The sequence below is a fragment of the Marmota flaviventris genome, chromosome 17, assembly GCF_047511675.1.
Source record: "Marmota flaviventris isolate mMarFla1 chromosome 17, mMarFla1.hap1, whole genome shotgun sequence".
In the NCBI taxonomy this organism is placed as follows: Eukaryota; Metazoa; Chordata; class Mammalia; order Rodentia; family Sciuridae; genus Marmota; species Marmota flaviventris.
Window position 1 is genome coordinate 56916060 of NC_092514.1, and position 23626 is coordinate 56939685.

The following is a 23626-nucleotide window of genomic DNA, read 5'->3' on the forward strand; positions in this document are numbered from 1 at the left end:
CTAAGTCAATAAAACTGGTGTTCTTTTAAGAAAAGAAGAGACACACAGACACAGAGAGAATGCCATGTGATGAAAGAGCAGAGACTTCAGTGATGTATACAAGCCAAGGAGCATCAAGGATTGCCAGCAACACTGGAAGTTAGTATGGAACAGACTCTTCCTTAGAACCTTCAAAGAGAGCATGGTGCTGTCGACTTGATTTCAGACTTTTAGCTTCAAAAACTATGAGAGTTTTTGTCTTCTGAACTTTCTTTTTTTTATTATTGATATTTTTTATGTTGTTTTAAGAAATACAATTTGTGGTTCTTTGTAACAAAGCTCTGGGAAATTAATACATAGATTAGAGATAACTTCTGAACATCTGCATAAAACACATGAAGCTGGCCTTTTTACAGTGAAGTTAGCCCACTGAGTAGGATGCTTCTCTATACAATACTATGCTCTTGAAGTCTTTACTATATCAGATATTTCAGTGTTCTGAATATACTGCTGCAGTTAGTTTTACTATTTGTACAGTATCATAAAAAGAAATTTAATGCATGAAAACTAAATTACAACTGGTCAGATAATCTATATGGAAACCCAAGAAGGGACTCAAATCATTACATAGTCATGACTATTCTTTGTGTATTGGATAAAGAATTTTCAGGTATTTACAGTCATACTTCAGCCTCTCCCTGATCCTGTCTAAAATGGCAAGACTGTATAAAGGGAAGACAGACTATATGCAGGCAGGAATTTGGGGCTGGCTTGTTATAAATTCAAAATTAGTAATTACTGATAATATGCCAAAGAACAGTGAGAAAAATAGTTTTTGGCTGGAAATCCATAGTTTGCCTATTCATATGAACACTGGATTTTACAGTGTGAAGCTTAGAAGATGGTGTATCATGTGTAACAACAAACACTCTCCTTCCAGCTTTCTCACCATAGGTCACATTCCCCCTCTCTGCTCTTCATCTCCCCTAAAAAAACCTCTTCTATAAAATCCCAACTCACATCTAGCCAATGTGAAATACAGGAGCATGCTGGTTAGAGTCACATTTAGGTTCTGTACTTTAATCCCAAAAACAGCATTAAGGGATGATACTGATAGTAACTCTTGTATGGGGTTGTTCCAAGAATTAAATGAGTTAACACATTCAAAAGTACTTGAATAGTGCCTGATCTAAAGTAAATCTTGGGGGAAAATTTTTACAAAGCAGAGACAAAGAGAAATGGCTACCTCAAGCTACTTCTGACTACTGGAATCCCAAAAAGTTCTCTAAAAGCTGGAAAACCATGGGATATCCCAAATTGTTAATCTGCAGAAACAAATGTGAAAAGTAGTCCTAATAATGGAGAGGCATCCAAACAGAAAAAAGGAGAACAGTAAGTAAAGATTTCCCAAAATTTTTGAGTGTTTCAGGAGATCTTTAATAGTTCCCAAGTTAAGTGTTTGATCTCTTTCCCTAACTTTAAATAAATAAATAATGCTTAATTTCTTATAAAGAAATAAATCAATGTTTACTAACACACTAGAAAGAGGTAAGATAGCATTCACATTGCTTAGGAATGTGGGGTGACTAGCCTGAGTAAAATGACAAGTGGGAAATGATACATGCTTGTACCTGTGGTGCTCCATTATCATGTACTATGAGCACTGGGACCCAAATAGACTCCACAGAACCCACCCCCAGTCATAACTGGAATCACAACCCTTCCAGTTGTTGGGGGAGCCTAGCAAGTTAAATTATAGTTTGAGGTAACTACTTTTTTCGTGTTCTTTAGTCTGACACCATTATATTATAAAACTTCTACTATTAGATGTCAATTTTACAAATAAGATTATTTTTATATCATTTCTGTTACCCTGAGAGTTAGCATTAAAATCATTTGACACTATATCTGATGGCTGACTGGTATTACTGCTGAATTTTTAAAAATTATAAAAAAAAAAATCAAGGCAATAAAATGTAGCCATAGTAAAAAAATGATAAGAATATATCTTTAAATTACTTACATAATACCTATGTATTTTTCTTAAATATGAATAAATAATTTAGAGAGTGATGCTTGCTTAAAATGAATGGACTCTTGTATGACTTTCAAGAATAGGAAAGAATAAATGAACATCTGAATTACCTGAGGTAAGCTGAATGCAATGCTCCCTGGCACCACTGATGGATGGGTCCTCAGTGTAAATGTGTACCTGTGATTGGGAGAGGTCCTCACAATCACATGCCTAAAAGAAAACCAAAAACATAGTCAGTACTTCATATCAAAGAAAAAGAAAACATAATTTCTAAATATATTTTTTCCCAAACTGATGTCTAATGAGTACCAGATAGAAGCATCGCACCATATGACAGTCCTGAAGGAACAGAATCACAGATTTAGTTTCCAAAAACTATCAGCAATTCAAAATGTTTTCCGGACATAAAGAGCACTCTGGGCCGCCAGGCATGGTGGAGCACACCTGTAATCCCAACAGCTGGGGAAGCTAAGGCAGGAAAATCGCAAGTTTGATGCCAGGCTCAGCAATTTAGAGAAACCCTCAGCAATTTAGCAAGGCTATGTTTCAAAATAAAAAGTCCGGGGAATATTTCAGCAGTAAAGTACCCTAGGGTTCAATCCCCAGTACATACATACATGTTTATACACACAGACAGACAGACACACACACACATAATAAAGACCACCTTGGGCCATGGACATATCAAATGGAATCCAGCCAAGTTCAATAGAGTACATCTAATCCAAAAAAATCAACTTCATCACTTTCCACTTTATATAAATCAGAAAACAGTGATTTAGAGTCCTTGATATTAAGTAAAAAATAGATTTCCTCTCCTGAGAATTATTTCACACATCCTAACAAAATAAAGGCAGGAGAACAAGAGATAAAAGAGCTAGAACATAGCAGTAAAAAACAAAGTTAGTGGGCTGGGGATGTGGCTCAAGCAGTAGTGCGCTCGCCTAGCATGCGTGCGGCCCGGGTTCGATCCTCAGCACCACATACAAAACAAAGATGTTGTGTCCACCGATAACTAAAAAATAAATATTAAAATTCTCTCTCTCTCTCACTCTCTCTTTAAAAAAAAAAAAAACAAAGTTAGATTTTAGAAATATTCATTAAAAAAATTTAACAGACTCTCAAAAGCTAAAACAATAACACTATAAAATAAAAATATGAAAAAATTTCCCCAAAGACATCAGCTTTCATGTACATATTAATATTTACAATTTCAAAGAATTTTGTGCTAATACCCTGCTCAAACACTACTCATAAATACATATATTTATTTTGTAATAATCTTCTACATTAAGAGACTAACAAGGACTGTTTATAAAATAGAAGTTCTAAATTCTGTTATCCAACAGCACCATATTTTCTTTTCCTTTGTGGTGCTGGGAATCGAACCCAGGGCCTCATGGATGCTGGGCAAGTACTTTACTACTGTGGTACACTGCTAGCTCAATTATCATTTTTAAAATTATATTTTACAGCCAGGCTCACGGCGCACACCCTGTAATCCCAGCAACTTGGAAGGCTGAGGCATGAGAATCAAGTCCAGCCTCAGCAACTTAGTGAAAAAAGGAAAAAGGACTGGGGGTGTAGGTTGGTGGTAAAGTCCCTCTATGTTCAATCCTGAGTACCAAAAAAAATAAAATAATGACAATAATATTAGATAATCTTTTATGATACTATAATTTTAATGCTAAAGGTTAGCATTTCTATACATATTGCTTTGCCACTAGTATACAAGTTATTTATAATTACTATATTTTAAGTAACCCAAAATTCAACATATATGAAAACATTTCATAAACAAATTCTCACATTGATTACCTATATTTCAGTTTATTTGTTGAAAGTCCTGTGTTCAATTTAGCATCAAAGAATGTCTAGCACTGGAAATAATGTTAATATAATCAAGTATATAATCAATGCCTCTTAACTCTAAAGCTCAATTAAAATCCTGCTCCTTTGTTCTTTATGTCCCTAGACTGACTTTTGGTACAGCCCCTTCAACTCCTTATCTCTATCAATCTCAGAAGCGTGTGTATGGCACAGAACTTGGAAGCAGGGTCCTTGGAAGATTAGTGGGTGATGTGAATTAATTGAAACAAATTATGATGAAAATGCTTTCAAAGATTCCACATTTCTCATGCATCTACCAACTTTAGTATGTCAGATTATCATAGTAATAATGTTCTAAATAGCTAAACTTTATTGACAGCTTACTTATTTACATGCTAGGGACTATTCTAAGTGTTTTATCTGTGTAACTTAATCTTCACAACTACCCTGAGGAAGATATTAGCATCATGCCCATTTTAAAGATCAGGACACAGAGACACAGAGATGGTGAGCCTGGACCCCAACTCAGACAATCTGACTCCAGAGTCAAACACCTAATAACTATGCTAGCCATGAATCAGATAACCAGTATGTTTAACTCTGTGAAGAAAATTAATAAAAAATTAAGAGTGATATATAAAAGCTATATACGTCTTTTAAAAGTTTGATACAGTAATAATTAAAATGCCTAACTCTCATTTCCTTCATTTTCCAATTCAGTGAGAACAATACAAAAATAATTCTGAAGTTTCCTAAAAATTACTCTTTGGAGTTTCTTAAATATAACTTGCAGGTTAAAAGAAAACAGATACTCACTGGCCAGACTGGAAATCCTTCTCATTCACAACTGCACAGTTGGTTAATGACAATTCATCTGTAGGACATCTTGCAGCTTGCATACTCTATAAAAATCAATGGTTAAGAAGATAAAATGAAGTTAGGATTTATTTCCTTAAAGATTATGTCTTCCTGAACTGTATTCTTCATCACTTGTAAAAAACCTCTACTGTTTTTCACTCCTAGAATCCCTTCTGTGGTAGACGCAAACCCTTCCTTTGGGAAACAAATCCTCCCTCATTTCATGTGGGTTTATGGGACTGCCAATCACAGAACGCACACATATACACTTCTAACTCACCCACAGGATTTTATATGTACAGGCACTAAAAGAAAAGCACTCTTTTTGCTGCATTACCATACGGAGGAAGATTTTTCTACTCAAAAAAGACAGTAAAATGGTCACAAAGAAAGCAGTCAGCAGAGACATAGACAAATAGCTATATGGAAACTCAGACTGGACAAAGTTTAAGTCCTTGAAACCAGTCCTAAACAGGTTATAAGACAATAAATAATTTTTTTGCTCAGCTTATTGGACTCCAATCCAATAAGGGGCTTTCCATTCCATCATTTCATTCACAGAAAAGAATGGTTTTTTTTTTTTTTTTTTTCCTTTTTGGTATTAAGAATTGAACCCAGGGGCACTTTACCACTGAGCTACATCTCCATTATTATTTTTCATTTTGAGAAAGGGTCTCGATAAGTTGCTCAGGACCTCAATAAATTACTGAGGCTGGCTTTGAACTCTCGATCCTCCTACATCAGCCTCTCAAGCCACTGGGATTATAGGCATGCACTACTGTGCCTGGCTAGAAAAGAATCTTGGCTGATGAAAGTGTTGTGAAGTTAATTCAACAAATTATAAAAAGCATCTTGTTATAAGAGATCCTAAGTGGCTATGAATCATGTCTCCTACAGATTAAGAAAACCTATCTTTTAAACCTCTTTCAACAAAAAATAATTACAAGGAATACTTTAAAAGAAAAACAATTAGTGGCCCTTTTGGTTAGCAGTTACTAGCAAAATGTTCAAATGATGTTTTTAACCAATAACCCCTCCATTGTTCTCTAAGTTTCCGGTGAGCTATGACACTAGGACACATTCCTTTTATAAGTGTTCATCCCTCAAATCTCAAACCAAAGCAGATTATTCTTAAATTTGTCTCCCAAACACAAATTTATAGAATAAGATGAATCATTTTTTGCTATGCTTTTAACTAAAAATTTCAAAATCATCATCCCAGTTGTTTTGGGCTAAAGTGGGACACGTTTACAAGACAATCCTTTGGGATATAAGAAGAAAATACTAGTACTTTATTTATATTTATTTTATATCAATTTTCTCATTTATATATGACAGCGGAATGCATTGCATTTCTTATTACACATATAGAGCACAATTTTCCATATCTCTGGTTGTATATACAGTATATTCACACCAATTCGTGTCTTCATACCTGTACTTTGTTTGGATAATAATGATCATCACATTCCACCATCATTAATAATCCCATGCCCCTCTCTCTTCCCCTCCAACCCCTCTGCCCTATCTAGAGTTCCATCTATTAAGTTCAAGAAAAAAAAAAATGATTTCAAAAGTGCAGCCAAATTCCCCCATTTTGATCCAGACATTGACATGCAATTAAAATCAAGTATCAAGATAAACCAAACTTAGGGCTGGGGTTGTAACTCAGTGGTAGAGCTCTTGCCTTGCATGCGTGAGGTACTGGGTTTAGTCCTCAGCACCACATAAAAATAAGTAAATAAATATATTTTTTAAAAAGTTATCACTTGTTAAAAAAAGATAAACTGAATTTAGAAATAGCCCTCTGAATACATACAGCACAAAATATTAAACCAACGTCTTAAAGAATGATGTATCACTTTGCTGTATGTATTAATAAAATAAAAATCATGAGATTATTGTACATTTAGTTTTAGCACATCTTCTTTATATGTTAAGTATGGATATATACTGGGGGTACATAAGACATTTTTTAATTTGGGGATTCCTGATCAAATGTTTGGAAGTCACTAATTTAGCATATGAAATGAACAGCCAAGATCACAAGTCTGCTTGCTGAATGAGAAAGCATTTTGCCAAGGTCACACCTTGACCAGGTATCTAACACCCTCCCAGGGTCTCTTTAGCCTGTGAGTTTCTTCCTTTTGTATTCCTTCCCCAAACCTCTGCCCCTTGCCTGGGCAATTCCTACTCATTCTACCATTTTCAGCTTAAACATTACATTTTCTAAGAGGGCTTCCTAAACACCTGCCCTATCAACTAAAGAGATAAAATAAACTTCAGATGGAAGCACCTGACTATATTTTTGCTATCTGCCTACATGTTTGCACTGCATATAAGAAAATAAGTTTCTGAAAGACTGAGACTATATTTTGCTCATATCTATAGTTCCTGGGACTAATACCTGGTCTGACATACAGTCAGTACTCATTAAACACCCATTAAATATATAAATTTATTGGTCAATACCTATCTGTCTCAACTGAAGAATAAACAATCCAAGGAACATGTATGCAAAGTACTGATCATTTCATGGTTATTTAGGAAGTAATACAATTGTTCAAAGTTACTTAGAACTGATTTTGCTAACTGTGGGCAGTGGCACACACTGGTAATCCCAGCTACTCAGGAGGCAGATGCAAGAGGATCCCAAGTTCAAGGGCAGCTTCAGCAACTTAGTGAGACCATGTGTCAATAAAGAGGGGTGGCTAAGGATGTAGCTCAGCAGGAGAGGGCCCCTGGGTTTAATCACCAGTACTGCAAAACAAGTAAAAAAAAAAAAAAAAAAAAAAACCAACCAGATATTCCAAAGTAATAAAAAAAAATTTACAAAATGCCAAGTTAACATTTTCATTTGTAAACTTGTTTGCTTGTCAGTGTCCTTTAACAAAGAAAGAATAAAAATCTATAGAAGTCATCTGGCTAACCAACTAAAACAGATGCTGCGAGCAAAAGGCCTCCCTACTGGAATCTAGAAGCATCTGTGTTTTTATGGTAAGCCAAGCAGGATATCTCATTTTTTTCAACAAAGTGTAAATCCCTATAAATAGTAGCTGCCTACTTACCACAGTAATGCCAAGGGAAAATTCCACAATTTTTCTAACATTGACCCTGCCTCTAGGAAACAGTAATAAAAAACAACCACTGTAGCTGTACAAAATTGTTACTCAGTTTTATGTAAGTTTAGTTATCTGAGTTACTGCAATACTGAACTGCCTAAACAATGAAGAAATGTTTTCATTATAACAATCTGAATTATCAAAAATTATAAACTACTTGCTCTCTAAAGAATGAAAATTCCACCAGGCGCAATGGCCCATTTCTGTAATCCCAGCAACTTGGGATTCAGCAAGAGGATCACAAATTTAAGGCCAGACTCAGCAACTTAGCGAGGCCCTAAGCAACTTACTGAAAACCTGTCTCAAAATAAAAAGGGATGGGGATGTGACTCAGTGGTAAAGTGCCTCTGGGTTCAATCCTGAGTACCAAAAAAAAAAAAAAAGAATGAAAATTTCAACAAGCCTTTAATAGAAACTTTAGTGAAAATAATTATATCATTATTTATTGAAAGCCTTGAAAATACAGAAAGGCAATTTGCTTCTGTTCATCAAACAAAAATTGAGGGAATTTAGCCAGGATTCCTTTGGGCAACATTACACTGCTTGAGCATTTAAATAACACACCCTTTACCTAAAGGACCACTTTAAAAATTGAATGATTTAATATTTAATGCTTTATTGTTTACCAAATAATGCAGGAGGACAAATTCAACAGAAAGAAAAACAGAATGTGGTTCCTGACTATATTACTAAAGGCTTATTTTGAGTTTGAAATCACTAAGTTAGCACAATTAGCTGCCCCTACCCCAACTGTAACCTTGGTGCATCTGCCAGTCCTTCCTCTGTGGTGTTTAAGATACTGGTTAAGAGACATCTCTTGAGAGACACACATCCCCACAGGAAAGAGAAGGACAAACTACATGAATTTGTCCCAGGGCCAGCTCAGCTGACAATCTCACATCTCCTCTAAAAGGATCTTTCCTAAAAAATAAATAAATAAATAACATTTTAGAACTGCACTTTCTGATAAAGGAACCACCAGACATATAAGACTGAAAATAAATTAAAATTAGAGCTGGGGGAGCAGGGGATCATAGTTCAGTGGGTAGAGTGCTTGCCTCACATGCACAAGGCTCTGGGTTCAATCCCCAGCACCACCAAAAAAAAAAAAAAAAAAAAATTAGGGCTGGGGATGTAGCTCAGTGATAAGTGTACTTACAGGCATGTGGGAGGCTCTGGGTTTAGTTTCCAGTACCACAAGAAAAAAAATTAACAAATAATTCAGTTCTTAGTTAGATTAGCCATATTTCAAGTGCTGCTAGTGGCTATAAAGTTTCATGGGTAGTGCTGGTTTAGAACAAACAAAAAAGACCACATGTAATACCCACCTTCAGCCTATAGAGTCCCTCTGCTATACATTCTTATAATACTTTCTCTTAAAATTCTGAAGCCACGTAGGACTAGGAGTGAATGGCATACAAAAAGTTGAACCTGTGTGTCCTACAATTGTCTCTCCAAGAGTCTCTAGGGATACCCTTAACACACCCCATCTTAGACCGATAACTATTCATACAATGAATGAACCTTCTGATATCATTTAAGTCTTTTAAATTCCTTTAATTTATATTGAAAAAGGAAAAAAGTCTTTGAGTAGAAACATACAAAAAAAATGTAAAAGACTGACGTCAAATATTAGCAAAAATGTGATGAAGTTTCCTATAGTTAATGTCACCCAGCAAGTATACCCCTAAATTTTTCACCTAGGAAATGAAGACATGTCCACACAAAGACTTGTAGATAAACGCTCATAGCAGCTGTATTCATAATAGACTCAAAATGGAAATGACACAAATATCCTTCAAAAGATAAATGCATAAACAAATTGTGATACAGTCATAAAATGGAAGAGTACTCAGCAATTAAAAAGAAAATAGCAGCTGGGAGTAGAGGCACATGCCTATAATCCCAGCAGCTCTGGAGGCTGAGGCAGGAGGATTTCGAGTTTAAAGCCAGCCTCAGCAAAAGCAAGGTGCTGAGCAACTCAGTGAGACCTTGTCTCTAAATAAAATACAAAACAGGACTGGGGATGTGGCTCAGTGGTTGAGTGACCAAGTTCAATCCCCAGTACCAAAAAGAAGAAAATAGCTATTGATATATATAACATGAGTAAACCTCAAAAACATAATGCTGAGTCCAAGAAGCCATATGCAAAAATGCCTCATATAATAGAATTATGGGGTAAGAAAAAGAGCTGGGATAGGCAGATAGGAAACTTGAGCCCCGCCAAATTCATAATACATTTATGCATGGATGTTCATGAAATTAGTAAATCTCACTTCTGGGTGTATCTGTGAGTGTGTTTTCAGAGATGATTAGCATATGGGTCAGTAAACTGAGGGGAGAAAACGTGCCTTCTGTATGGGTGGCACTGTTTTCTGTGTAACAGTGCTAAGAGACCATAAACACAAGCCAGGTCTCAAGCTCAGGATGATTCCTGTATAAGCAAAAAAAACCCTGATATCTGTTGACTAATGCCCAAACCTCCTCCAAAAAAGGCATGGTAACCTGAAAAAAGGGTACCTGAAGAACTCGTGGACACAAGTGCCTTACCCAGGATTGGATCAGAGACTAACTTCCTTAACCCTGTAGATTCGTATAAACCCCTAGATAACAGCTACTCACTGGCAACTGTCTTCACCCTGCAGGAGCTCTGCTCTGCTCTCTATTACTTTAATAAATCCTGCTTCTTTGCTCTCACCCTTTGTGTCCATGGATCTCATTCCTTGAATTCATGAGACAGAACCCATTCAACCTCATGCTGTGTGCTACAGTTAACAATATTTGTCCTTTTGTCTGGCCTATTCACTTAGCATAATGTTTTCTAGGTTCATCCAGATTGTATCATTTATACAAACTTCATTCTTTTCTATGGCTGAATAATGTTCCACTGTAAGGATATACCACATTTAATCATTTCCTCAGCTGATGGACACTTGAGTTGTTTCCACTTTGGGGCTATTATGAATAATGCTGCTATGAACATCCATGCATAAATGTATTATGAACATGTTTTCAATTCTCTTAGATATATACCTACAAGTAATATGATGGTTAATCTTCAATGTCAACTCAATCAGATTGAGAGACACCTAGGAAATTAGTAAATCTCACTTCTGGGTGTATCCGTGTGTTTTCAGAGATGATTAGCATATGGGTCAGAAAACTGAGGGGAGAAGACCTGCCTTCTGTATGGGTGGCACCAAGCAATAGACTAGGGGCTGTGGAACAAAAGCAGAAGCAACACATGTAAGCTCAATTCCTCTTGAGCAGGTTCATTTTTTGCTGCTGCTATGGAGAATATAAGACTCCAACTTCTTCAGCTCTTCAATGTTAACTCACACAGTGACTCTCCAGGGAGCTTCCAAGCCTTCAGCTTCAGGTTAGGGCTAATCATTGGTCCCTCTTGTTCTGGGGCTCCCAGCTTTTGGAGCTGAGCAGCTACTGGTTCCTTTGGCTCTCCAGGGCACAGACAGCCACTGTGACCTCTGACCATATAAGCCAAACTAAAAAATTCCCTTTTAGAATTATGCATATATTTTATTGATTCTATTCCTCTAAATAACCCTAATACAAGTACATAGATATGAATGCTTATCAGATATATAATTTGCAAATATTTTCTCCCATTCTGTGAGTTGTCTTCACTTTCTTGATAGGGTCGACCCATCAAAGTTTTTAATTCTGATGAGATCCAATTTACATATTTTTCCTGATTGCTTATGCTTTTATATCACATCTTAAAAAAAACACTGCTTAATCCAAGGTCATGCAGATTTTAACGTTCCCTTCTAAGAATTTTAAATCTATTCTGAATTAAGTCTCTTAATTTCATTTTTTAGATTGCTCGTTACTAGTATATACAAATGTAACTGATTTTTTGGATATTGATCTTATATTCTACAACTTTGCTAAACTTGGTTATTACCTCAAACAAATTTTTGTTTTGGTAAAATTTCTTTGGGATTTTCTATATATATAAGATTATGCAATCCATAAATAGAGTTTTCTTTCTTTCTTTCTGTCACAGATGTCTTTTATTTCTATTTCTTACATAACTGCCCTACCTAGAACTTCCATATAGTATTGAATAGAAGTGGCAAGAGTAGACATCCTTGCTCTTAAGACACCTTTCCTGATCTTAAGGGGGTAAGATTTCAGTCTTTAGCATTAAGTATAATTAATGTTAGCTGTGGGTTTTTCTGTCAGTTGAATTTTGTTTGTGAACTGAATTTTGAGAATGCCAACTCATATGGTTGCTCTGAGAATCTAACAAGAAAAGATCGGTGAAGGTGTTTTCAAAACTGTAAAATACCATTTAATTTTAAGATCTTATTCAGTAACTTAGTGTTTTTACTCTGAAAAGTTGGCCCCCAAAGTTGTAAAGAAATCAAAACAATACTGACTCCAGTTCAAAAACAAATTTAAAAAGTGATACACAGAGGGGCTGGGGTTGTGGCTCAGTGGTTGAGTGCTCGCCTAGCATGTGCAAGGCCCTGGGTTCTATCCTCAGCACCACGTAAAAATAAATAAAATAAAGGTATTATGTCCAACTACAACTAAAAAATATTTTTTTAAAAAAAAAGTGATACACAGAGAATATCAGAAGGTCTAAGGTCTAACAAACTTCAAGGTCTTCAAAGCTGCATGATCTATTGACTTACACCCAAAAGTCTCCACTATAATTATCTAAATTGCTGATTTTGATCTGAATCCCTATTATTAAACATAACTAAAATTTCATGTTATAAAATTTCACACTAAAAATTGTAATACTGTAATATTGAGAAGTTTCTCATTTAATAAATGGAGCTTAATAAATATAAGTAAAATATAATATTATTATTTTCCTATTTTATTCTTTAGAAATAATTCAGTAGAAATAATTATTTACAAATAATTGAGTAAAAAATGGCTGACAGAAGGCAAAAAGGAACTACTAGCCTACTACTCCTTTTTGGAAAGAATATTTTAAAAATATCTAAAATGTACCAGGCACTGTGATAGGTGCAGCAGATACTTAAATTAAAAACAAAGTAGTGATTACTTTTTACATCATTTTTAATATTGAATAGGAATAGTTATAAAATACTAGTAAGATCTAAAACACCATCATACAAGTTTCATGTACCTATCATCCAGTTTAAGAAAAAGAACATTACCATTTCTTTTAAATCAAGTTTTTATTGAAGAAAACATGCATATAGAAAAGTACTTTGTGCTTGGTTCCTTTTATACAAAGTGAACATACCCAGGGACAAAACACCCAATTGGAGAAAGAGGACATTACCAGCATCCCTTACTGTTCCCACTGTCCCTCCTCCCCCAACCATAGATAGCCACAATCTTGATTTCCATCAGAGAGAGAAATCATAGCTTTACCTGTTTTTGAAAATGTCATATAAACAGAATCATACAGCATTTGTTCTTTTGTCTCTGACTTCTACCCTTCATTATGACTGTGATTCATCCATGTCATTGCATACAGCAATATTTTATTCATTTTCATTGCTTTTTATAGCATATACTTTCATATATATCCATTTGTTTCCAGCTTTGAATTACTATGATACTGTTGTTATAAACATGTTTGTATATGTCTTTTGAGTAATATTTGTATACATTTCTTTTGGATATAATCCTTTCCCCTCTCCCAATGAGCAGAGTGGCCAGATAATGGACATACTTGCATATGCTCAGTTTTAGCTAATTTTGCCAAAGAGTTTTCCAAAGACATTGTGCTCATTCATTTTCATCCTTATCAACAGTGTATGAGAGTTCCAGTTGCTCCACATCATCACCAATACTTGGACTCTGTTCTTGATCTAACTTTTGGGTGAATGTGAAGTGATATCTCTTTCAGGCTTAAAATTTTTATTTCGCTGATGAGTAATGAGTTAATTAAGCACTTAACAAATGCTTCAGACATGGTCATTATAAAATGCTTCTTTGAATCTTTTGTCCATTTTTATGCTGGCTTTCTGTCATTTTTTAATTACTGATTTGTAGTTCTTTATAAAGTCTAGGTACAAGTCCTGTCAAATATAAGTATTTCAAATTTCTTGTACTCTATGGCCTATCTTATGTCTGTCTTTAAGTGGTATGTGCTATGGACCGAATTTTGCCTCCTACTCATGACACAACACATAGAAGATTCACATCTACCCATCCCATCCCTTGGACTATTCTGGAGATAGAGCCTTAAGGTGGTAATTAAGGTTAAATGAGAGCAAAAGGATTGGACCCTAATCTGACAGGACTCTGGCCTGATAAGAGGAGAGAGAGAAAAAAATATATATAAGGACTTGGAAAATATTATTTCTTGTCTTCTGGCTTTCATTATTATAGTCAAGAAATCACCAGATCACCTAGTTATCTGCTGAAGATATTATCTTTTTTTTTTCTCTGATGGCTTTTAAGACTTCTCTTTCTTTGACATTATGCAGCTTCTTTAAAAGATGTCTCAGGGTGAATTTGTTTTATTTTAACCCTACTCAAGATTCTTTAGGCTTTTCTGAACTTGTGGGCTGGTGTTCTACACCAGTTCCCTGTCATTCTCTCTTCACATACTGCCTTTGCCTCAGTATTTTCCAGGCTTTTCTCCCTAGAATTCTTCCTACTAGACTTGACCTTCTTATTCCCCCTTCTGTGTTCTCTAAACTCTTACATTACTTTTCTTTTGTTTGTTTGTTTCTGTACTTCATTCTGAATGATTTTTTCAGATCTTCCAATTTCCTAACTCTATCTTTAGCTCTAATCTTTTATTAAACTTACACATTGTGTTCTCAATTTCAATTATAACTTTTTTTTTAAGCCACTGAGTTCTCAATCTCAATTACAGAATAATAGTTTTTCACTTTCAGCTATTTTGCTTGATCTTTTTTTTTTTGCGGGGGGGGGGGGGGGGGGGCGGGCGGTGCAGTGCTGGAATCCAACTGAGGGCCTAGCACAGGCTAGGCAAGTGCTGGAGCACCAAGATACACCCCAGCCATCATGTTTGATTCTTTTTCAAATCTACCTGGTCATTTTCAAATACTTGCTCTTCACTTCTATTTTAAATTCTCACTTTCATTCCTGTAAGCATATTAAATGTATGCATTTACGTATATTTGTATCTGCTAATTCCAATATTTGAAGTCTTTGCAATCTGACTGCCCTTCGGTCTTTCTGTTGGCTCTCATTGACTGTGTCTTGTTTCTTTGTGTGTTTTGTGACTCTGAGTTCATATTTCTTACAACTTTATATTTAGGAATTCTTTAAGTCCCAGGAAGATGAGTTCTCTCATAAGCTTTGTGCTTGCAGCTGCTTAAGCATTCTTGGCACTTTGAGACACTGTCACTTTGTATCACTTTACACTTAATTAATTCCTTAAGACTTCATAACAAGGGGCATAAAGTTGGGATTCAAATCTGCATGGAGGTCAACCTAGGGGTGAAAATTCTCAGGGTAATTTTTTTTTTTAACCCTACCTAGCAACATCAAAGTTGGAGATAGAAGATTTCCCTGAATGGTGACAGTAGAATGAATCAGACATAACTTTCCTATGTTCATATATGGATACATGACCAATGTAACTCCACATCATGTACTCCACATCAAGATTGGGATCCCAATTAGAATAAGTTATACTCCATATGTGTATAATATATAAAACTACATTCTACTGTCATGTATATCTAAAAAGGACAAATTTTTAAAATATTTTTTTAAAAAAAGAGAAAATTGTCCCTGGATGGGAAAAGTTTATTCTTTGTCCACATTTGTTACAAGAGATAGCCCCTTGAGATACCATCTTTACTGAGGGGTTTCTATCATAAAACTTACTAACTTTTATCTCTGTTCTCTTGAGTTTCTTGAGAAGGAAGCACAACCAAATTTATAAATATCTTCAAAGCAAAAGTACTTGGCTTACATCTCTGAGTTTCCACTTTCACCTTGTTTTGATTATTCTTTACTTTCTGACCAGTAAGCTCTATGAACTCAATTTTTAATTTTTTTTAATCTAGCATTTTAAATTTTTCAGTCAGGGAACCTAATCTAGTATATTACAATAAATAACTAGGCTTTCTTAAATATTAGAAAATTAGTTATAGGTGAAAGTATTAAAAGGCAGAAAAAACAATAACATTGAAACCTAAAAATAAAAAGTTTGCACATATATTTGGAAGAAATTTGGAAAAAAAATCTACAACTAACTTGTAGAGCTTGATATACAAAGTCAATGGTTCTCAACTTTACCTTGTAGCAGAATCACCTGGAGAACTTGTTAAGAGACTGCTAGGCAGGGTGCAGTAAGGACATGCCTATTATCCCAGCTACTACTGTCTCAAAAATAAAACAAAAAGGGGGTCTGGGGTCGTGGCTCAGTGGTACAGTGCTTGACTGCACCACATTGCAGACATGGTAATAAAAAATCATTTATTGAGGTATTCAGAAATAAATGTCATGTTCATTCATTGAACAATCATTTACTGAATAATAACTCCATGCCAGGCTCCTTTCTAAACAAGGGGAACCAAATCTGTTATCATCTCACAAAATTTTGTCATTATTATTCTCTAAGAGGAAAGTAGCTAGGATAATTAATTTTTTTTAAATTCCCAATACAGAGGTGTTTTTTTTTGAAGACCCACAGTTAGTGATAATTCCTATTTTCATTGCTTGTCAAATCAACCACAAAGTGTTATTTATCCATAAACACATAACATTAAAAATACTTTGCAATAAAAAAATGAAGCCCCAAAATGCTCTTTTCTAGTGATTTTTAAAATAAAGGTTAGATTTCAAAAGTTACTAATTTATTTCTTACCTGAAATTAATAACTTTCCTATCCATCAGCACATTCACGCCTCATTCTGAATATAGGAAAGGACCAAAATACCCTGCATTACTCATAAACAGCTGATGTTAATTCATATGGTTTCAAATTTATAGCTCATAATTTTGAAAAATTTTTAGCACTTTTTGGCTAACAATAAATCAAAATATAAAGTTAAGGGAAAAAAAAAAGCTTCCTAAAGTTATTCTGCTGAATTTTATTGAAGTACTCTTTGTGTCAGCCCTTGTAAAATATGAGGAAAAAAGGTCAAAATCAAAAGCAATAAATAGTGTACATTTTCTTTAAAAGGAAGAGAGATTAGGTTGCTTCTAAAATTTACATGGAAAATGGCCAAAAAATACAAAATTAAGAAAAACGTGGGTTAGCAAGAAAAATTTTAAAGCTGTGGCCACTAAGACAGTGCTACCTATACATATTTTAACAAATAAAATAATGTAACAGGGTAAGTAGAGTCCAGAGTCAGACCCACACATATTGGAACTGGATTTAAAATAGAGATAGCATTACAAACCAGTGGGGGGAAAGAATGGACTCAATAAGTGATAGTGGGACAATTGATTATACATGTGGAAAAGATAAAATTAGCTTTATAATTCACACTGAACACAAAATCGAGTTCCAGTTGAATTAATCAACAAAATGTGGAAAATAGAATTTTAAACTTTTTTTAAAAATATTTTTATTAGTTATTGATGGGCCTTTATTTATTTATATGTGATGCTGAGACTTGAACCCAGTGCCCTGCACATGCTCAGCAAGCGCTCTGCCACTGAGCCACAACCCCAGCCCTAAAATTTTAAACTTTAAAAAAAAAAACTTTTATAGTCTCAGGATGAGGTAAGATTTCCTGAAAAACACACAAAAGCATCAATCTTATGTTTTAAAAAAAAGTTAATTATAACTATAATAAAACTTATATCTAAAACTATGAACAATATGAATAAAATCACCTGGAAGAAGCTATTTGCAACTAACAAAGGACTAGAATCCAAAACATGCCCTACTCCAGCCACCAAGAAAAAGGAAAAACTACAAATCAGTAAACAAACAAACAAAACCCAACCAAAAAAATGGGCAAAAACTATACAATAATTTATAGAAAAGAAAACTGTCAATGACCAATAGAAAAAATGCTCAATCTCACTAATAATCAGGAAAAAATGCAAAATTTAAACAAGATAAATATTGAAAAAGTTAAAATGTCTGTAATATTAAATATTGAAGAGAGTATGAGTAACAGGCACTCATATACTGCTAACGAGAGTGTAAACTAGAATAACTAAGTAAAAATGAATATAACTTTTCCCCAGTAATTCTACCTCTAGACATATACTCAAAAGAAACTCTTGCTGTGCATGGAGCATGCATATGCAAGGAGACAGATACAAGATACAAGAATGTAGACTCCAGGAAACACAAAATTGGAAATCATCCAAGTTGTTCTCTAACAGACGTATAGATAATTATGGTATACTCAACTACTACCCAGTAGTTAATCATAATCAACTAGTACACACTCTCTCAATATGTGTACACACACACACACACACACACACACACACATATCAACAGAGCCAAATCTCAAAGCCATTTTAGATGAACAATGCAGGTTGTAGAAGGAAACACAACATGACACACTATATATATTTTTAAGACACACAAACTATTATATTGTTTTACTAGAACAAACACATAAATATAGAAAGAATCTATACCTATGTTAGACTAATGGTTAGTTCTGGGAAAGTTCAGTGGAATCAAAAGGGGATACAAAAAGGACACAAGTAGATCTGTAATATTTCTAAAAAGAAAAAAATCAGGTGTGTGTGGAAGGGGCGCAGGTATGTGTACACAGCTGTAATTCCAGCTACTTGGGAGACAGAGGCAAGATTGTAAATTCAAGGTCACCTGGGCAATTTAGCAAAACCCTGTCTCAAAAAATAAAAAGGGCTGGGGATGCAGCTCAGTGGTAGTGTCTCTGGGGTCAATCCCCAGTATCAAAAAAAAAAAAAAAAAAACAAGAAGAAGAAGAAAAGATCTAAAGCAAATATCACAGTTGATAATTCTTAAGTGTGAGTGATCACATGAATATGTTATATTATTTGTTGTACTTTTCATCATGTTGGTATCTCTTAAACTGTATATGAATTATACTTGTTTAAAATGCTTAGAGCTTCTGAAAATAGTTAAAGCCACAGAAGGAATATTCAGCTCAGCTTTCATCATAAAAGCTAAGTTGGAAATTATGAGGTTAAACTACTAGGAAACTGAAGTCAGTGTAAGGTAGGTCTCGGAGTCCTATCAAGAATATAATACTAAAAGATGAAAAGGATCTAAGAGATTTTTACTTAAAATACCATACCATACATGCATTTAGGTTCAATAAAACAATTGCCCAGGGTAGGGATGTTCAACAACAGCACTATAGCAAGTGTTCAGTGTACTGTTCACTGGCCAATTTAAGAATTTTCAATAGTAAAATAATATACTTTCACCTTACACCTTTGCACCTTAACTTAAATACTTGAAAAAAAGAATAATTCTGTGGAGTGTGGTTGTGCATGCCTATAATCTCAGCAATTAGGGAGGCTGAGGTAGGAAGAATAAGTTTGAGGTCAGCATCAGCAACTTAGCAAGGCCTTTTTTTTTTTTTTTTTTTTTTCAAAAATTAAAAGAGCAAGGGATGTGGCTCAGTAGTAAAGTGTTCCTGGGGTTGGTTCAATCCTTAGACTGCAAAAAATAATTTTTTAATTAAAAAAAAAAAAAGAAGGAAGAAAAGGAAAAAGAATAAATCCACTCCATTCTAAGCATGAATTCCTCTGGGTTTCAGATAAAAGCTATCTAATGGTGTTTTAAAGAATTAATTTTTGTGTGTGTGAGTGTGCTAGGGATTGAACCCAGGGCATTTTACCACTGAGCTACATCCCCAGCCATTCTTTATAATGATGATGATGATGATGATGATGATGATGATGATGATGATGATGATAATATAATTTTTGCAATAGGGTCTCACTAAGTTGCTGAGTCTGGCCTCAAACTTGCAATTCTCCTGCCTTAGCCTTCTGAGCCACTGCACCCAGCAAGAATTCAACTTTATTTTCTAAAATTTATTGCATTTGAAGACTTTAAAAAAAATTTTTTTAGTTGCAGATGGACACAATACCTTTATTTTATTTATTTATTTTTATGTGGTGCTGAGGATCAAACCCAGTGCCTAACACATGCTAGGCAAGTGCTTTACCATGAGCTACAGCCCCAGCCTGCATCTGACTTTTTAAATCTCAATTAAATTAGTAAACAAAAACAATAACTAATGCATATAAACTGCATAAAGTTGATATGCTTTGGATAGCAAAACTTTTATTTAGGAAATAAGACTATCAAACATTTTATAGTATTTGTTTTGATTTGTGTCACTGCACATGAGTTATTACCAATTTACAGCTTAGAGTTCCAAAAATTCATCTGGAGATTGGTTAGTTGGTAATGATATAATTTACCCATAAAGTGTTATAAATGACTAAATTTTACACAAATCTACAAAAGCTTCTTCAGTATCCCAATAATGAACACTGGCCCATCCTAGTCAAAGCATTGGATTAGGTAAAATTTTTCCTATAACAACTGTCAACTCCTAAGAGAGTTCACTCCCTTAGGTTCCTATGTAATATAATCTCTCTCACATTTCTTCTCAACAGATTATCTCAATGAGATTTAAGGACTTAGGAAGAGATCCACTGGTTTTATTTGCATTCATGTGTATATATTTTTACAAAGGCTTGTTGTTGTTGTTTATAAAAACATTTCTTCTTTTCTTCTCTATTTCAGTAGTAGGTAGGTGGTACTGTATAAAGTATGAGAAAGCAACTGTCAAGGAGAGCAGTTTTATTAGGGAACCTCCTCCTACCCAGAATCAGCTCTTTCCTAAACTATGACTGCTGCACTTTGGATTCTATCTTCCTCTACTTTTGATTCCACAGTTCCAGAGCAGCTGAAGCCTGAGACTTCTGAAAGAGGATGTATGTGTAGGCCTGGAGCAGTGGCAGCCATCTGTCTACGCTACTCTTTCATGAAAAAGAGTCAATATTTAAATGTAAGCAATGAAAAATATAAGTTTAGAATCTGCTTTATTACTAACAATTTTTTTTAATTTAAATGGGTACGAAAACTTATCACCTAATTGAATCTTTTTGAGATGCCAAATCAATTGTTTTATTATAAAATGTGAACAACTTACCATTTTATATTTTTATCATACAATAAATTCACAAATGACAAAATTCTTGTTTTTTAGGTTCTTTACTTCTCAGATTAGGGACTTTAATATATTTAGGAATTAATCAAATTCTGATGACACAGATGGTAATAATGCTGAATAATATAACACTTCATTCCTCAGCACTTTCTCAAATGAACTATGGTGTTGTTGGCCAGAAAGTCAAGGACAAGATAAACAAGTTACTAATACTATCAATGGCAATAATCAGCAATAGAAAAAAAATCCTCAGTTATACAAAAAATATAAATACTATTTACAAGACAATGTCAGAATGCCAAAATTAACCAAATATAACTCAAAATATCTTTTCTCCCACAAAAGGGAAATACAGAAGCCATTTTAAGAGTATTGCAGATGAAAAGACAATATTTAAAAAGTATTGTAGCAAGATGAACTCTTAAGCACCAATAAGTAGTTTAGCCTAAAAAATTAAGGCTCTCAGAAGAATTGATAGACAGAGATAGGCCAAAATTATTCAAATTTTCCAAAAGATAGAAGGTAAATTCTACAAATTAAATTTTGATATCAAAATCCAAAAAGTTCTAGGTAAAGTAAATCTAGTCTTAATTATGTCCTTGAAACTAATTTGGTGAACAAGGAAACAGTGTCAAATTGACCTGAGTTCAAATCCTGATCCTGCTTCTTGAGAATTACATGAACTTGACAAATTACTTAGCGCACGCACCTGCCTCTCCCTCCTTCCTCCGCCTCAGTATAACAAAGATAATATTACCTACCTTACAGGATTGATTTCTCAGGCAAATGAGGAGAGATCACTAAGAGCAAGCTCAAGGTCAAACTCTGACCCTGTCTTATTCTACAGTTTATAAATTACTTGAATGTAGACACAGAAATTAAGATTATTAAACCTACAGATGAAACAAAACTGGAAGAGAAAATTATTTTGTTCCTAACATGAAGAAATTAAGACCTTCAACAAGTAGCAGACATGCCCTGACCTAAAAAGAATTAACTGTAAAGGGGTAGGTCATGCATTTAGGTTCAAAAAAACAATTGCCCAATACTCAGAATGGGGGTGGAAGAGCTTATTTTAAACGTGAGAGCTGGGCACAGTGGCGCATGCCTGTAATCCCAGCAATTTAGTAAGACACCTTTTCAAAATAGAAAATAAAAAGGGGTGGGGATATAGCTCAGTGGGTTCAATCCCCAGTACCCCCCCACACACACACACACACATGCACACACACACAAGAATGTTAGAGTTTTGTTTGCAAACAACATATGAGCCAAGAGTGTGATTTATTGCAGGAAAAAAAGCTAAAACAATTTTAACCTATATTAATAATGGTAGTGTCCAGATCAAGGAAATAATAGTTCAAGTACATTCTTTTCTGATCATCATGTTCCACCACTGTAGACACCTTTTAGAAGAAAGGCTGACAAAAGTATTTCCAAAGGAAATTAACCTAAATGATTAAGGGTCTGAAATACTGGATATGTGATGAATTGGGGATGTTTACTTGCATATTTGAAAATCTGAAGGGATTTGGAACCTGTCTTCAAATATTGGAGAAGCTATCATATAGAAAAGAAATTCGGGCTGGGGATGTAGCTCAAGCGGTAGCGCGCTCGCCTGGCATGCGAGCGGCCCGGGTTCGATCCCCAGCACCACATACAAAGATGTTGTGTCCACCGATAACTAAAAAATAATAAATTTAAAAAAAAAGAAATTCTATGCAGTTCTATGCAGCTTTAAACAGCAGAAATAATACCTATGTGTAAAAGTTACATGGAAACCTCCATGTAAAAAAGACCTTTTGTACACAGCTATGTGACACTAAAATGGGCTAGCTGTAGGGTGACGCACCATTGCAATAATTTGGATGCTGAATGTCCCCCAAAGGTACACATGTTCAAAGGCTTGGTCCCCAGGATGGCTCTATTGGGAGATGTTGTGGACCTGGAGTAGGTGTGATCACATTAGGTCATTGGGGATGCGCCCTTAAAGGGAACTGTGGGAGCCAAATGACTTCCTCTCTCTTTGCTTCCTGGCTGGTGAAGTGAGCAGTTTTGCTCTGTCCAACATTCTTGCCATGATGTGCTGCCTCACCACAGGCCAAAACAGTGGGGTCAGTGGATCGTGGACTGGAATTGCCGAAACTGAGAGCCAAAAATGAGTCTTTTCTCTTGTTAAGTTAATTATTTCAGGCATTTTTTATAGTGATGGAAAGCTGACTAACACAACCCCCTATTACCTGAGCATTCAAATAGACAGTAGGCTCATGGTCAACAAAATGTGTTGAGCAGATGATCATGATGAAGTGTACCTACAGTCCCAGCCACTCATGAAGCTGAGCTGAGAGGGTGGCTTAAGCCCCGGAGTTCAAGACCAGCCTAGGCAACATAGTGAAAATCGATCTCTCTCTCTCTCTCTCTCTCTCTCATACCAGGAATTGAACAGGGCACTTAACAACTGAGCCACATATCCAGCCCTTTTAATTTTTTATTTTGAGACATGTTCTCAGTAGGGTGCTTACAACCTCGCTAAATTGCTGAGGCTGGCTTTGAACCTGCAATCCTTCTGCCTCAGCCTCCCAAATAGCTGGGATTACAAGTGTGTGCTACCACACCCAGTGTGAGAACTCATCTTAAAAAAAAAGCTTCCTGATGCACAGATGATGATGAGTAAATGACCAGCACAATCTCTTCTACTCTCATGGAAG

The 23626-nt window shown here is 35.0% G+C and overlaps 1 protein-coding gene across 2 annotated transcripts in view; it reads right to left on the reverse strand.

Moving 5' to 3' along the window:
* The window catches only part of Nsf (N-ethylmaleimide sensitive factor, vesicle fusing ATPase), a 149879-nt gene that overhangs the window by 123382 nt on the left and 2871 nt on the right, over positions 1-23626 (reverse strand). For both annotated transcript variants that reach the window (XM_071602924.1, XM_027921771.2), the window contains exons 2-3: positions 4661-4746; positions 2125-2224 (exon numbers count right to left, since the gene is read on the reverse strand). In XM_071602924.1, coding sequence (XP_071459025.1) covers positions 2125-2224; positions 4661-4743 — 183 coding nt within the window. In that variant the 5' untranslated portion in view covers positions 4744-4746. The remainder of the gene's footprint in view (positions 1-2124; positions 2225-4660; positions 4747-23626) is intronic.